This window comes from Pseudorasbora parva, chromosome 15 (genome assembly GCF_024679245.1).
Source record: "Pseudorasbora parva isolate DD20220531a chromosome 15, ASM2467924v1, whole genome shotgun sequence".
Classification (NCBI taxonomy): Eukaryota; Metazoa; Chordata; class Actinopteri; order Cypriniformes; family Gobionidae; genus Pseudorasbora; species Pseudorasbora parva.
In genome coordinates this window covers 31,158,466-31,175,790 of record NC_090186.1, presented here as the reverse complement: position 1 = coordinate 31,175,790, position 17,325 = coordinate 31,158,466, and the positions used below count along the sequence as shown (strand labels likewise).

Genomic DNA, 17,325 nt, shown 5'->3' with positions numbered 1-17,325 from the left:
TTCTCTCATTTTTCTTCCAGTCAAATGCGTCTCGGAGACAGCAGCGCATGATAAAGAACAGAGAGTCTGCCTCTCTCTCCCGGAAGAAGAAAAAGGAATATTTGCTGACGCTGGAGGCCCGCCTGAAGGTGGCGCTGTCAGAGAATGAGAAGCTGAAGAATGAAAATGGCACATTGAAAAGACAAGTGGAAGGCCTGATGAGTGAGGTGGGTGCCCGTACTATCTACACTACCGTTCAAAAAAGATTTTTTATTATACTCACTAAAGCTGCATTAATTTGATCAATACAGTAAAATACATGTAATACAGTATTATTGTAAAACATTATTACAGTTTCAAATAACTTCATGTTTATATTTTCAAATTCAGTTTATTCCTAAGATGGTAAAGCTTCATTTTCAGCCGCTTACTCCAGTCTTTAGTGTCACGTGATCTCTTATATGCTGAAACATGAAACATTTCTTATCACAGTTTTTCAGAATGTTTGATTGAATAAAATGTCTTTACTGACTTGTGGCCACTATATGAAGACTTTTATTTGAAAAGGGGTGTGCTGTTGCTCTAAGATATATTAATAACTTGTCATTGCTCATCTCTTAAGAACTCTGTGCTGAAAGCAACTGCTCCAAAACGGAGGGCTGTGTGTCTTATGGCGGTTCTGGTCTTCTTGGTCTTCAACTTGGGTCCAATGAGGTAAATAATTTAAATGAATTTTATTTGTCACATATTGCACTTTCAGACTGGTAAATGAATAAATATTTCACGTGAAATTTGTAGATGAAAGTACTTGGTAGAAGATTCCCATATAAAACTCTTTTGAAAGAACCAGTAGGAATGTGTTATAAAAAAGTTTTTAATATCCTGAGTTGTTTTGTTTCCTTTTGTATCCCACCCAGTCTGCTTGGAGGAGACAGAGGGTCTACATTTCCTGCCGCCCCTGCGTTCAATGGCAGACACCTGCTGGGCTTTTCCCCCGAGTCTGAGAGAAACTTGGATTCGGACAAGCCTCAGACTGATACATTTAACCCCGTGAATAGGTAATTCTATTTTGTAGACTTCTATATTTGCATGACACCTAGTCATGCTTCCTCTGTGTGGGACTGGAAACACCAGAGAACCTTACCTGCCAAAGCTTGCAGAGTCCATTTTTGTTTTAGAAAACCCGTTAGTTCAGGTGTTGAGTGACTCTGACCAAATGCCTGCATAAGAAAACAGGGCTCTGTCCTCACATCTGCCCAACACACAAGTTTTCAGAAACAGGGCAGCTAGCTAAGTTTGTTATTTTATCTACCCATGATGATGTTTTGAAAGGCAATACTGGCTTCTCATGTCCAAATAAATTGCTTCAAAAACATGAAACTCAGAGGACTTCAAATTGCCCACATGAAAAGACACATTTGTAGACATGATTTCTTTTAAAACCTGTCTCTGTGTTTTCTCAAAGACATTCATCAAGCAGGTCTAGTCAATTTACTTCACTCCCAGGGGTCATGTTTTAAACTTCCTGAGGCCTGAGTTAGACAAGATCACCAGCTTTAGTAAGATCAAGAGGGTTTCTTTTTTTGCAAAAAGAGGTGGTGTTACACAAGTCTCAAGTTTAGGTCCGTTTTTTATTTCCCTCATTTACTCTGGTGTTTCCATGGAGTTCATGGATCCTGCAAGAATTTAAAAATCTCTTTTGAAATCTCTAGTTTATAGAATATTTCCACAGATCTCTTAGCCCTTGCTCCTTTATTTGACGTTTATAAAAGGGTTTATCCTCAACTTTCTTAATACTTCCAGTCTCAGTTGGAATCTCTCCAGAGATTGTTTCTAATAGCCATATGTAAAGAATTTTTATTGTTGAGTGTTGAACATATTAAGAACAGTTTAGTCTGCTGTGTTAATTTATTCCCTTCTTAAGCCCACAGTAATCCAGACTTCCCACTCACAGATGAGCTTCTCTGTGTCAGCAAAGATTGCTTCCCAGAGCTTTACCGTCACTCATCCCCAGCCAGAAGTGTTTGACATGTCGATTCAGGGGCCACATGTTTTCTTGGTTTTCTGAAGCCATTGCGTTAAGATGTAAATGTCTACATCAGTTTCTTGAAGGGAGATGGTTTAGGGTTTTGTCGTTCATGATGTCCTGGCGTTATTTTAAGTACAGGTTCACTGTACCTCTGCTACACGTGAACTTGGCATTTGTTGTTGGCAGTGTTCATTTATAGCTTTTAGAGATGAAGTCTTTTTCCATAGATAAGATAAGAGAACCGTCTTGGCTTGCACACTTCCACATGGTATTCTTTCAGCTGTTAAGCATGTACCAGGAGATGATTAAAACAAGAGCCTTATAAAATTCTGTTCATTGTTACGGAATTAAAACATCCTTATAAAGACTCAACCCTTTCCTTGTTAAACTTTACTGTCTGTAATATTATTTTTATTTTCTCTTTCTCATAGGTTGGAGGATGTGGTATCAGAGCAGAAGGCTCTGATGGTGGTCAAGGATCCTCTGTATTTCAGAACTCCACCCCCTTGCCAGCCACCCGTCAACAGGACCAAGTGCATGAAGTCAGTACTGAGCTTGTTTTACATCAATGTTGATGCCCCCCCCCCCCATAATATTCAATTGCTGTTTTATTATACTTTTAATAGTGTTAGTATCTGGTAGTTCTGTGATGAGCCAATTCTCTTAAAATGTAGGAGTACAGAGCATCTGGTCCGCAGTGCCCCAAATTTGTCTGTCTGATCTGAACTGAGAAGGACTTTTTATTACAACAGCCTTAAACAATAGCTCTGGTACATAACCTTCTGAGCTCTGTTGTTGTAATGTAAAAGATAATTATAGCAGTCTTTCGATCATTGCTCCAACAGCTGTTAGTCCAGCCGTGTATAAAACGGATAGTTTTATCCTTTATTTTACAACGGATTCAAGTATGGCTCATAATCCTCTATAAAACACACCAGTTATCTTTAACAGCTTAATTGATGTAAAATCGAAGAACAAACTGGTGTGATGTCATTTTGAACAAAATCAGGCCAATTCTGTTTTGGGAGTTTGAAACGGCTTGCTAAAGCAAACTTTCACGAAAAGTTTGCTCTTGCTGGTAAACACCTTCGGACTATCATTTGTCCATGGCGATTACATAATAGATAGGTGTGAATCTAAGGTTCCGGCGCCTTTGTCGAGGAAATCTTCTCTGGTTCATTCCATCAAGGTCAGACGAGTAAAATCATGAATAAACGAGAGCCGCTTTATAGTAGAAATTTATGTTTTAATTCTAATTGAAAGAAACACTGTTTAATACTGTAAAGCTGCTTGCTTTTAAAGGGGGGGTGAAACACTCAGTTTCAGTCAGTGTCATGTCAATCTTGAGTACCTATAGAGTAGCATTGAATCCTGCATATCTCCGAAAAGTCTTTATTTTTTTAATAATTATATAAGAAAGATGCGCTGTTCCGAGTCTTTCCGAAAAAAGCCGAGCGGGTGGGGGCGTATAGTGTGAGCGGAGCTAAATAATGACGTGTGCGCGCTGCTGCTATTGTGTTGAGTCGAGTGCGTCGTAAAGCTGTGTCATCCCTAACAGCGGGAAAAACTTTATTCAAAATAAAAATATGGCTTTTAATCAGATACAGCCATACATCTATGATCCGGAATCAGACCCAGAGGCTGCAGTTGAACAGGAGCAGCAGCAAAATCGACTAGAGCAGGACGTCTGTATGTGGTACAAGTTATACACTAACTATATAATATGCTTAGCGACTTGTGTTATTTACATATTTATACTTGAATTATATCGTCGTATTTTTGTCTTTGAAGGTGTACATGTGGGAAGTGCAGTTGTGCACGTGTGTTTGTGTGTTTACGCGTGGTTTGTGTAGACAATTGTAACGTTATTAAGCGGACTGGTTTTGCACGGCAGGCTAAGTTAGTGTTTACATAGAAAGACACGGAATAGTAGCACATTTGAATGAAGAAGCGCGCTTATTTAGTTCAACATATTTCCCCACTCTTTGTGTATTGTTGTTTGGAGTGCTTTTACAATACACAAACATAAAGTTACACATATAGTGGCCAGCTAAACAAATGTACACGCACTACACATCGCATGCTCCATTGATCAATTTCTATATATAGTAATATATATAGTAACTATACGTGATCATGTTTGGGCTACTCGATGAGCATAGGCAAAAACACAGACATTTGAATCAGTCTTACTCACAGCCTGCAATACTAACGTTGGGACCTTTATCGTTGGGACTGCTCCATCCTTCAGCATTAGGCGATCGGAAAATCCGGCGTCGAGCTGGGCCTTGTTTATGAAACAGTCGGCACCGAAATGCAGCGAACAGATATCAACATTCGCGCAACTCAGTTGCTGATCCGGAAAAGCAAATTCCATCCACTGTTGCCTTACCGCGGGGTTTTTGGGGAATCTGTGCAGGACTGTCTTGATCTGGCAACCAAAAACGCACTTTTTGATGTCATTGTTAATTGTGCACATCACCTGTGCAGCGCAGCCTACGAGCCAGCGCTTTGATGGGCATAGCCTGTTGCTTTCGCTCTCTCCCTCGCTCTCTCTCTCTCTCACGCTCTTCCGGTAGAATTGTCCGTACGGCCCATACAAGGAAATTCCGCCCCCATTAACGTCAAAGGGGACGCATCATCGCAAAAAACTTGCCGAAACTTATGACTAACCGGAAGTAGTATTTTTGACAAAGAAATACTCCCATCAAACGTCCACCTTAACTTTTGAAACTTTGTCCATGTTTAGTATGGGATTCCATGTCTTTAACAGTGTAAAAAGATCAGTATGCATGAAACAGCATTTCACCCCCCTTTAACAATCTATTGTATAAAGTGGTATATAAAAAAATGGGACGCGACTTACTGCAGTGTCGAATTGCAGAGCTTGTGCAAACATATTCACATTACTATGAACAGATGCTTTTTTTAACTATGATTTTCTCACCATTGTCATTATTGTTGTGTTTTTATGTATTTATTAAAAGCAAGTGTGCATCACATATATTTACATAATTATCTACAGTGCCACTGGCCATGTATTTGGAACTTATTTTTTTTGCTGTGATAAAAGCTGTGATGCTTTAATAAGAGCCTCAGAGTATTTAAAATATATATATTTTCTGTATACTCTGTTTTTATGTGTATATGTATATGTATATATATATATATATATATATATATATATATATATATATATATATATATATATATATATATATATATATATATATATATATATATAATATACACATATACACACATATATGTATGTATGTGTGTATGTGTAGTTTGGTTGATTTCAAATCGGATGTGCAGCCATTCATCAAAAAGTCCACAAACGTTCTTGTTGACCTTAGGTTCTTTTTATGCTAAACCACTGTATTTTAAATGATATATTTTCTGAAATGTTCTGAAATTGAGATGATGTTTCTTTATAAATATAGGATAGCACATGATCTGAGAGGCTGGGTACATCGCCATGAGGTTGAGCGGACCAAAACTCGTCGCATGAGCAACACTCAACACAGAGGCAGAACCATCCTGGTATGACCTAACAATAATTTCCTCCTTTAATCCTCAATTGTCTTTCTACATTTATTGTATTCTTTATTTCTTGCCTTTTTTCTGACATTGTGGAAAATCAATATTGGATTTGAAAACCGAATCAGATTTGTGTGAACGTAGAGAGACACCTAAGGGTCTTGGCATTGTCCAGTTGAAATGATTGAAGAGCCTTGTTTCTTTCTCTTTGACCTTAAGCATGACATCTGTATCATTGCGTCTCAAGTGCAGACTCTTTGCTGCATACCTCCAACCCGGATACAAGCAGCTGAGAACCGCCAGGATATACCACTGTTTATTTTCTTTAAATAGATCTATCTAAATGTTTACATTAGGGATGAGACCCCTTTCTTTGCTCTCTCTCCTCTCACACTGCTAGTCTCTTTCATTCCTTTTTAACCCACTTTTAGTATAATCCAGTAGTCTTGGGAAAGTAAACAGCCCCCTACCCCAGTCTGCTCAGTCAATTTGACGTCTCCCTCTGACTAAGTTCCTTTTTTTTTCTTTACAGTCTCTGCCACACTAAGTCTGATTTTCTTCAAAAACTACTGTCAGTGGCTTTACTTGATTTGAATGTGTGTAAAAACCCTTGCTGTTCTGTTCAAGCTTTAAAAGCCCTATATAGAGTAGTTAACAGTTTCTATCATTCATATAATACATTTATTAATATTTCACTACTAATAAAAGATTTGGAATTCGAAGTCTTTTGTAACATTATACATTTATTTGATTAATTTAATGTGTGCTTGCTGAATAATAAAAGTACAAATTTTTCAAAAACAAAACAAAAAAAACAATCCTAAACCTTTGAACACTAGTGTATACCATTAAAACTACTACATTACTATTTAATACACAGAAGCAGCATATATGCATCAACACTGAAATAATTAAAATGAAAATATTAATCAATCTTATTTACTGCTTGTATGTTGCACAGGGGACAAGATATAGCAAAAAATAATTCCAAACCAATTCATGCCTTAAAGGGATAGTTCACCCTTTAAATTAAGATTTTTTTTAACTTCAAGCATTGCTTGTATAATGCATATCAAATGACATGCATTATACGAGTAACGGTTGGAGTTAAACATCTTCATCTGTGTTCTACTGAAGAAACAAACACACCTACATCTTGGATGCCCTGGGGGTAATTTGCCATTTGATAGCCATACAATTTGATTACTTTATTTTATAGCCATAGAACATACTGACTCTTGAAATGGTTATACCACAGCTACAAAAATTGATAAAAGTTGATTCAGGATGGTGTACCCTAATGGTTTTAAAAAAACAGGCTGGAAGCTAGAAAGGTTATTGGTTCAAATAATCCTTAATCTATAACCATTGTGCTCTTGAGCAAGATGCTTAAACACACTGTTAATCTAGAAGGACTGTTTCTGTGAATTATCACGACCATATTCTGTGGCATAACATCACATAAATGTTCAAGAATATTTTACCATCTTTGGTAGCAGATTATTTGCTCAAAGCTGTATTGAAATCATTTTACATGAATAGTCCTTCGGCAAAAAAGCTTCACAATTCTAGTTCCAGAAACCTTCCCTTGAGCCTCATTTTGGCTTAATGTGAAGCCGTGCTGTTTATACGCCATACAGGCAGAATTAATCAGATTGTACTAGTTTGCTTTAGTTTCTTATTATTTATTTTTACCGATAATTAATTGTGAGAGCAGTTGGACAGACAGTTTGTTATAATTTAGAGAAGCATAATGTGCAGCAGGTTGATTGTTTGAAAGACTGTCCTGTGTTTGAAGGGTCTGCCTTATGTTGGGAAACTGCCCTGTCAGACACAAACACAAACATACATTCACTGATAACCATTTTCCCCTAATAGGTTCCCATTGCCCAATCTCAAACCCTTTCGTGCGTTTACACTACATTAAAGTCCTTCAGGCTTAGAAAAAATGTGTCCAGCACCATAAACCCAGTGGTCTCAAACAGGGACCACTACCAGCAGGAAAATAATGTCCTCACCGACAACAACAACTTTAAACAAAAGTAGTTCACTCCCATTATAATCCCTGTGTACTATGGTGCCAGCACATTTGCCTCAATGTTTGCTTTCCATCACCAGGACTGAGCCACTAAAGTAAATACTGTTGTCATGCAGGGTGCTGAGAGGTTGTGTGATTGGAGATGGATGGGTATACTGAAAGATGGCTGTTTCCCAGACTCTGTGTATTGTCAACACAGAGCACAGATCTAAACAAAGTGTGAGAGAGATGTACTTTATCAGCCTAACACTCGATGTCAGGAGTTTAAGTATAGAGATGTTAAATGGATAGTTCACCCGAAAATGAAAAGTACCCCATGATTTACTCACCCTCAAGCTGTCCTGGGTATATATGACATTCTTCTTTCAGACAAATACAAATGGAGTAATATAAAAAAAAAATGTCCTGGCTAATCCAAATATTTTAATGACAGTAAATGGGATTTTTTATAAAGTAAATAATCTAGCTTCCATTAAACCCCCTTCCTTTTTCAACTTAAGAAAAAAGTGTAAAAGGCGTGACAAAGACGGCGGATGCAGCGTTGGCATTTTGAACTGAAGAAGTGTTACTTTCTTTGAAAGTTGAATACGTAAGGCGGTCTGATGGAAGCTAGATATTTTACTTTATACAGTTTTAAATATGGATTTTTTTTCTAACACCAACCCATCGAACCCTCTGAAGCCATATGCATTACTTTTATAATGAATAGAGGGACTTTTTTGGGCTTCAAATTTTGGGCTGCCATTGTAAAGCTTGGATAAGCCAGGATATTTTTTTTATATAACTCCGATTGTATTCGTCTAAAAGAAGGATGTCATATACACCGAGACTGTCTTGAGGGTGAGCCATTTTCATTTTTAGGTGAACTATCCCTTTAAAGCACGAACAGTGACACACATGGGAATCTGCTTGTGCTCATATTCGTTTTCTATAATATGGTAAAAGGAAGTGACCTTTTATTTTCTTTGTCCAACAGAAAGCAGCAGATAAACAGCATGAGGTACCACAGATAATGACACAGATCCAGTACACGGATTCCTCTGAAAAGTAAGTTCCTTCAACATCATTCAGTCCAAAATGCATATCATTTAGTTTCTTTCATCATGGACTGTGTATGAGAGGCCAGTCGTCAGTTCTTGAGTCTTGTGTTGTGTCAATGCTATACAGGCTTTTAATGGGGTATTTGCTTAATTGAGCAAAACGGTAAAAAAAAAACAATGTTTTTGTCCCTTTATTTGTAATGTAAACTTCGTACAAATGATGTAATGATCACTAATGTGCATTCTGAGAAATGGTCTGAGGACAATTTGAATTTATGTATTACAAGACAACACAGAAGTTTGAAGCCCAATTCATGATCTGCCAAAGTAGGTGGTAAGTTTGGCAGAAATTTGGAGCGTGTAGTGGTGCGGAATTCTGCCCGACTGCCCCAATATTTTTTTCCCTTTTTAAGATAATTTTTCAAAGCTGTCATCAAGTCCAATAGTAATGCTCGAGGAAAATATTTCGAACTATGCCATAGAATTGCATTTTTTTTCTTTCTGGTCTTTTTGTGCACAATCGCTGGTACGTGTTATTCCAAGAAAACACTATTTGTTCATAATCTTTCATGAAATTATAATGCTTCTGTAATGTTTCCTTTTTAGGGTAATGTTCTGGTTCAGTTGCCAAATTTCTATGTAAGCATAGTTTTAGGCTGTTCTTGCAGGCCATATTCAGCCTTTTTTATAGTAGTTAACCCATAAATTACAAGATTATATGTCAACAAGGGTGAAATTGCCCCTCAGCTGTCAAGGGGCACAAAAATGCACTTCACAAGTGAGGGGTGGTGTGTTTTTAAAGTCCTCATGAAATGTAAATTGACCCTATTTACTTTGTTAGCACATATTACAGGTCTTAGGGTGAGCAATTAATCCGTGCAAGTTAATACAAAGAAAAAAATAGTTTGTTGCTGTAATCTTTAATCAAAATCTGAAAAGTAACTTCTGGTCTGGAAATGGAGTTCCTTCTCAGATGACGGCAGTTTGACGGCTTAACCACTCCACTCCAACAATAAGTCTGCAATGAGCACGAGATGGAGAGGAGGAGCGCTGAGGTAGAACCCTGCCCTCTGTTCATTATTCCGTTTCAGTTGGAAATGCGTCACAGCACTGAAGAAAGCTCACCTGCTACTTGCGGTTTACTGGGACTTTAATAGGGGAGCAGACTTCCACAAAAGACTGTCAACTCCTACTTTTCACAGTCCTATCAATTCCAGATTTATAAAATCAAGTCACATTCTGAATCACTTGGAATTTATGTAACATTACTACAGTACTATAGCCTGACAAGCCAGACCCACATCAAGATGTTTGGTCTGGAAACTCACCATTGACAGGGCTCAATCTGAGGGGCGGGATAAACGGTTGAAACTCAACTCCCTCTGCACGCGATAGGATAGCGCTACACCAACCAGAGCAACGAAGGTGAAACAGAGCTTGTTGATAGATTAAACATTCACCGTATCCGGTTGGATAAACTCCGAACACATCTTCCCTTTTTAAGAATGACTTCAGTGCCGGTCTTTGTTCTTTTCTCAGAGAAAAGCTTAACTCCAAGTCTTCCAGAGTCGCAGTCAAAGCTGATTCGAAAGACCGCCGCCGTTCGCCAGTTTCTGTGTTTACTAGAAGCACACAAACGCAACTCTGCTGTTGTCATTATGGCCCCGCCCGCCGACTCTATACACGACGTGATTGGCCCGTCCAGATTGTAAGGAATACAGCTCAGAAGGGTATTGAGAGTTCCTAGACGACACTTGCGGGCAGATTAAATTTGCTGCCGCTAGGGTGCGTATAGATTTCTAGGCTAACAGTACTATCATGCGATATGAATGCCATTTCTGTCGTCTTAAAATCTATGTTGGATTATTGAAAAAACAATATCAGTAAAATATTGTAACACCTTACAGAGGTATCCGCCGACATGTTTGTTTTTTATTTAGTATTTTTTTGTGGCTCACTTGCTCTCCCTCAGGGTAAATCATATTTTTGACTGCTATAGTTTGGCTGACCTCAGCAGAGCATTGGGCCAAAAATCAGCATGGCTGACATTCCGTTGACAACAGGGGAAAGGCCACATTCACACAGGAAAGAAAGTGTTTTATCTTTAGATTTGTGAGAACTGCAATTAGACTTTTCACTTGCTCTGTTTCATAGTATTTTTATTATGCAGAGTAAACCAGATACAGCTAGAACTTTTTGAAATGAGTAACCAGTTATCATATAATTCTCTATTCAGTACAGGTCAAAGAGTTGACCTGCAGTAAACATCGTAACAAGCACATGTAGTTCTTATCCGTGGTAAAATGTAAATCAGTGTTTGTATCCTGCATGTAGGATTCCCAGCAGCGAGCTGCAGGTGTATTACGCCCCTCGCCGCGCCTACAATGACTTCTTTGATGAACTCAACAGAAGAGGGGACACATTCTACGTGATCTCTTTCCGCCGGGTAAGTTGACCACCACTTCTATCTGCCTATCTGTCTTTTCATCTGTCTATCTGCTTACTATTGGTCTGTGACCACACATGAACATGGTTAATTGGTTTTAGAGCCTCAAAGCATCATAAAAGGGACACTTGAGATGGTTCCACCTCAGGAGAGCACATGCCCTGTCAGAGAATCTTCTAGCTAGCATGTGTTAAATCCTGGGAGGTCTTTATAAACTTCTGTTTTTTTTTTTCAGTTTGTAAACTATTGTTCTTGTTTGGAATAAAACACGCGGTCGGTCTTATAATGCCAAGACAATGACAGTATTTGTCACGTCTCTGTAATTTTACAAATAAATACAAGCCAGTAAACTGATCTGTGTTTTATTTTAATGTAAATTAGGCTGTAAACAATTCAAAAGTTATAATAAGCTTTTTTTTTTTAAATGAATGCTTTTAATCAGCAAGGATGCAATAAATTGATCAAAAGAGACAGTATGGCCATTTATAATGTTACAAAAGATTCTGTTCTTTAACAAAGAATCCAGATTTTTTTTAATGTTTAACATTGTTTAATAACATTGATAAATATAAATGTTTCTTGAACACCAAATCATTATATTAGAATGATTTCTGAAGGATCATGTTACACTGAAGACTGTTAATGGATGCTGAAAATTTAGTTTTGACAACAGGAATAAATTACTTTTTAATTATATAGTGAAAATGAGCCACAATATTACTGTTTTTACTGTATTCTTTTCTTCAAATGAATATAGCCTTAAGTCTCTTCTTTTATACATACATACATACACACGCATTTTTTTATTATACATTTATACATTTTTTTAATAAAGTTTGTGTATAAAACCACTGTATGGTTTTATACAGAACCTCTGTATAAAATGGTTCCATCTGCCTATGGTGCTGTTGCTGTACTCAAAAACACTGCCATAAAAGTTTTATTTGTCAAATTATTGTAGCTGTGTTATGAATTTGATTGTGAATTGGGCTGTGAATGTGCCTTTCCTACTACATTTAGCAATAAATTGTAACTACCATCCCTCTCAGTCTGGCATCTCCAGGGCATTTATGATTCAGCGGCATACAATGGATCCCCTCAGATTTGATGTCAGTTGACCTGCACCACAGAACAAGTTTGTGAGATTCATGGCATAGAATCGACAGAATCTATTAAAGAGATTAGTTTGAGGCTGTTTGGATCAACCAAATAAGGCTTTTTTTTTGTGTGGTCTTAGCAGCATTTCATGGACACATGCAACATTCTTTCCTGTAATCCCATTATTGTTTATTTTTGTGATGTTTTCAATTTCAGACTTACCCACCCATAACGTTGCATTTATAAGTTGAGCTGTAATTTTGCTATTTTAGTGCACATTTATAGTTTGTGTTTATGTTTTTACCTAACAAATATTTTTATCTTTCTAATAAGCCAAAAGATTAAATCGGCTAAGAGTTATTTAAATGAGTCAGGCCTCATTTTTTGTACCCATGTACATGATCTCAAGCTAGGCTTAATTTTTTTAATTTTAAGTCAGACTGCATTTGTAGAAATCTGCTAAAAGTTTTGTGTTTCAGTCTAATTGACTTTATCTATCATCAGTTTGTTCTTTATCCCTTTTAAGTTGTTTTTTTTCCATACACTCAGTACCTGCTTTTGATTATTCACTCAGAAGATTTGAATAATGCTAGCCGACATCTTTAAAAAAAAGAAAGTAATTTAAAATCTCTTGTTACAAGGGGAAAGACTCCCTTACATTGAGGCGAACTGCAATGGCTTAAAGCAAAAATGTAAAATAGCGTAATCATATATTTTACCAGTTTGCATGGGATATGACCGTAGATGTTATCACTCACCAGTTCATCCTGGTGTTTTTTTTTTAATGGCAAAATGGTCTTCACGTCTCTCTTTTTGTGAAACAAAAACAAAGGAATGACTCATGACTGACTCATAATCGGAAAAAAATATGTTTTTGTCGATGCTACATCCTGTTCTGCCAGCTCCTTTTATTCATAATTTGATTCAAAGACTTAAAAAATCGAAGTTGTCATAGTTTTTTGTGTTCATTAATCTAAGCCCTAAAATCAGCCCCAGCATAGGTGAGTTGAGCAAGAAGATTTTTGACCGGTTTAGTCATAGTTAGTTACTGCCATGTGTTCCATGTTTCGTTATGTTTCTAGGGCTGTTCACTCTTTTGGGAAGTCAGACTTTAAAAATATTGACTCCACTCCTCCAAAATATAGTCAGACGGTGACCTCCATTTATAAACGCCTAATTAGTTATATTTGCAAAGATAATGTCATCTTTTGTTTAATAGTAGACAGATAATCAGAGAAAAATTGAGCTTATAAGGGGATTTTTCCACAATTTTTTTTATTTTGAAGATGAAAAGAGTTTTTTTTAGAAAACTTTGAGTTATTTGTTGTTTATCTTAAGACAACAATAATTATGAAGAGTAAACATGGATAGTTCATTTAACTTTTTTGATTAAAAAATAAAAATAATGTTCAAATAACATGGGCGAGTAAATGAAACTTTTCCAACTATTTTTGGATGAACTTGTCTTAAAGGGTAAGTTCACCCAAAAATGAAATTGATGTCATTAATGAGTCACCCTAATGTCGTTCCACACCCGTGAGACCTCCGTTCATCTTCAGAACACAGTTTAAGATATTTTATATTTTAGTCCCTGAGCATATATGCAGTCTATGCACACTGTACTGTCCATGTCCAGAAAGGGAATAAAAACATTATCAAAGTAGTCCATATGTGACATCAGTTGGTTGATTAGAATCTCTTGAAGCATCGAAAATACATTTGGTCCAAAAATAACAAAAACTACGATTTTATTCAGCATCAGTCTTCGCTTCCACATTTGTTTTCAACCCTCAAATAAAGATTTAAAGGCCATGAATCAGTGAATCGATCAATGATTCGGATTGCCAATGTCACCTGATTTCAGCAGTTTGGATCACTTGTCAACCTGCTGAAATCACGTGACATTGGCGACATTGGTCTTATGGGTGTGGAACGACATTAGTCATTAATGACATCAATTTCATTTTTGGGTGAACTGACCCTTTAAGTTGAGTTCAACCTCTGAACAGCCCTAATCACACCATTTTAAAGTCTAACAGCCATGAATCCCTTGAACCATAGAGGGTATGCAATGATGTCACTTTCCCGCCAGAACTCATCCCCTAAGCCGGACTGAGTGGCAGAAGAGCTGCTGCATGACTGGAATTACTTGGGGAAACTGTGGAAAAAACACGAGTAAAACGAACAATTATCAGTTTAAGCTAAAGTTTGGACTCAATGTAGTGTTCCTTACAACTTACCAAAGATCCGGTGATCCTTGAAAATTGATATGCCGCCAGGAATCATGTTTCCTGACATTTATCTGCCTGATTTCGACGCTGGGGAAATGCATAAAGCAAATGTGCCTGTCTAAATCTTGGTGAGCATCACTTGTATCAATGTTATATCGTCATATTTACTCGTCCAGCCCTAAATCTTGAATAGTTTTTGTCAGTGTTCATTTAAAACATCCAAGTATGCAGAATATATGGTTGATAAGTTGTCAATACAATATATAACAAAACAATATATAGGAAATTATTTTCAAAATTCCACATATCCAACATATTGACAAAACGATAACTGCAAATCCACGTTTCACTGCGTCAGTCTGTAAAAATATACCTCGGACTTCTTGCTTCACGCTGAGAACTAATCAGTCTTTTTGCCACTCAGTGAGCGTAACTGCAGTGACCGACTGTGACGTCACATGCAAACCATATATTGCAAACAGTTAGATCAGCCCTTTTCTGATTTGTTTTTGAGAATGTGTAGCTTAGAGTGGAGACGATGAGTTTAAATAAAGGATGAAAGTGGTTGTTAATTGTTTCTGTTAGAAATTGGAATTCTTTGTTTTTCATAAGCTGTATTAGTTTTTGTTTATTATGTTTCCTAGGTTTCTGGGCATGTGTCTTTTGAGAAGTTGCTTTAATTTTGTTTTTGTGCAGTGAGCCGAGCATTCTGCACAAAAACAGAAAGACTGTTTGCAACTTAATGGTGCTTATTTTGTTGTTTTATTGAATCAAGCTCTCTGATCTCCCAGAGTTGCACACCAAACTTTCATACTGCGATAGTGCTGTTTCTATTGTCATCCTTATGTAAGCCAATTATAATATTCTCGACTTGCAGCTCCCTCTGAGCCAGTCACATTTTAGAATTGACGAGAAGTTCATGCCTATTTAATATTACAAATGTTACTTTTCAACATTACTGTTCCATGTTTCCTCTCACTGGCACTAGTCATGGTGCCTATTGAATTGGAGGATCGCACTCAAAGGTTTCAGAGATGTTCTAGGTCACCTGCTGGAGTACACAAATAGACAACTTTGCACTTCTCTTCCCAATGGGTCCTGCACACTGCGATTTTTCAAAATCCTTTGCGAATGTCCCTTGTCAGGCTGTACGAACATGATCCCCGATGTAAGCCATGTCACACTGTAAGATCTCAGTTGGCATTAATGTCAGACTGCACGATAGTGAAGGCGCGCTAAAAACGGACGCGCACAAGAAAACTCGTCCGGAGTTTTATATCATCAATGAATGACGCGTTCAGTGACAGTGAGCTGCATTACACGCGGGACTGAAATGCTGGCTACAAAGAAATCTCTAGCACTCGTTTTGGTCATAGTTTGTCTTGAAAAAACCGAGATATTTGTCGTCGTAGGATAAGTCACACTGCAGGATTATGTGCCAAATCTACTGACACTGCCAGAATTTCGTCTGAGGTCAAATTTGATCGCAGCGCTCATTAATCGGCAGCCGGTGAACATGTCAAACTACCGTCCAAAGACGTCAGATTTTACGTCAGATTCCAGAACAAGGTGTAACACAAATTGAATAATCGCTGAGAAATATTGACATATTTTGGTGATTTGTGTCTCTTTTTAATCAGGAACAGAATTTAACATTTAAATGTATAGTTAATCCAATGGATAGTTTGTCTTCATTTACTTACCCTCATGAATTTATTTTATTTAAAAAGGCAATTACAATGTATTGAGACTCAGCTAGAAAATTTGAATCCATTGAAGAATGAAAGTAATGTAGATTTGGAATGACATGAAGATGAATAATTAATGACAGGATTTTAATTTTGGATAAACTATTTATGTCTCATTGTGAATTAAATTTTCTGCACATCTTTACTACAGTGACAACAGATGGTATTAAACGCAAACACATTTACTAAAGACGTCACAAATCCATGACCCGTTTCCTATCGATCACACAGACATGAGTGTTATTACAAACTCCAGCCCCAGGGCTCTTCTGTCCATATGGTTTCTGTCTTCAACAGGTGTGTGTCCTGTCTGGAACAGGTCTCAGAATGGTACAGTTGATGTGGACTAATGTACACACATTTATGACCTGATTAGAGAATTATGTGACACTTTCTAGGGCTTCAAGTTTGAACGCGCATTTGGTTTCAGCAAATGTTATTTGTATATACAAACCCGATTCCAAAAAAGTTTGGACACTGTACAAATTGTGAATAAAAATGAATGCAATAATTTACAAATCTCATAAACGTGTTATCTATATCAGTGTTTTCCAATCTTTTTTCAGTCATGGCACCCTTTAAAAATGTTCTAAATTTTGTGGCATCCCCTCACATAGGTTACACTAGGGGTGTAACGTTACAGATTGCTTACAGTTTGGTTTGTATCACGGTTTTAGGTTTGCGGTTTCAGTATGGTTCGGTATTTGCCATTTGGCTATGTTCAGGGGAAAAATGACTACTGTCATATAAAAATAAAGAGAATAAGAACAAATAACTTAAATACAAGCAGCAGCACAAATAAATACTATTGAGAAAATATGCTAATAAAATAAACAATGCTTTTCAGGTAGGTCTAACATTAGTTTTTAGGTAGAGAAATTGAATAAAGTAATCAAATGTAAAATAACTGCATATTTAACTGTTTAAATTAAAGATTAATCCTTATTAAACTTACAAAAGCTATTCAATCAAAAGCAGTGAGTAATTTCCTTATCTTTTGTTTGACATTAAACAGACAGCAGCAAAGGTTAATGCCCCTTTAAGAACTAATGCAGGGCCAATCTTTATGCGTCTATATGCGTCATCTTTCTCGACTGTATACTGTTCTCTTAAGGCATATTTAGACTATGTCTGCTTGGATACTCATCAAGATGGACACGTTGACATTCTTTT

At 37.0% G+C, this 17,325-nt stretch overlaps 1 protein-coding gene across 1 annotated transcript in view; it reads left to right on the top strand.

Annotated features, from left to right (window-relative positions):
- The window catches only part of atf6 (activating transcription factor 6), a 47,528-nt gene that overhangs the window by 18,200 nt on the left and 12,003 nt on the right, over window positions 1-17,325 (top strand). The window contains exons 8-14 of the mRNA XM_067417689.1: window positions 21-206; window positions 602-693; window positions 897-1,037; window positions 2,440-2,550; window positions 5,455-5,554; window positions 8,566-8,636; window positions 10,964-11,075. Coding sequence (XP_067273790.1) covers window positions 21-206; window positions 602-693; window positions 897-1,037; window positions 2,440-2,550; window positions 5,455-5,554; window positions 8,566-8,636; window positions 10,964-11,075 — 813 coding nt within the window. The remainder of the gene's footprint in view (window positions 1-20; window positions 207-601; window positions 694-896; window positions 1,038-2,439; window positions 2,551-5,454; window positions 5,555-8,565; window positions 8,637-10,963; window positions 11,076-17,325) is intronic.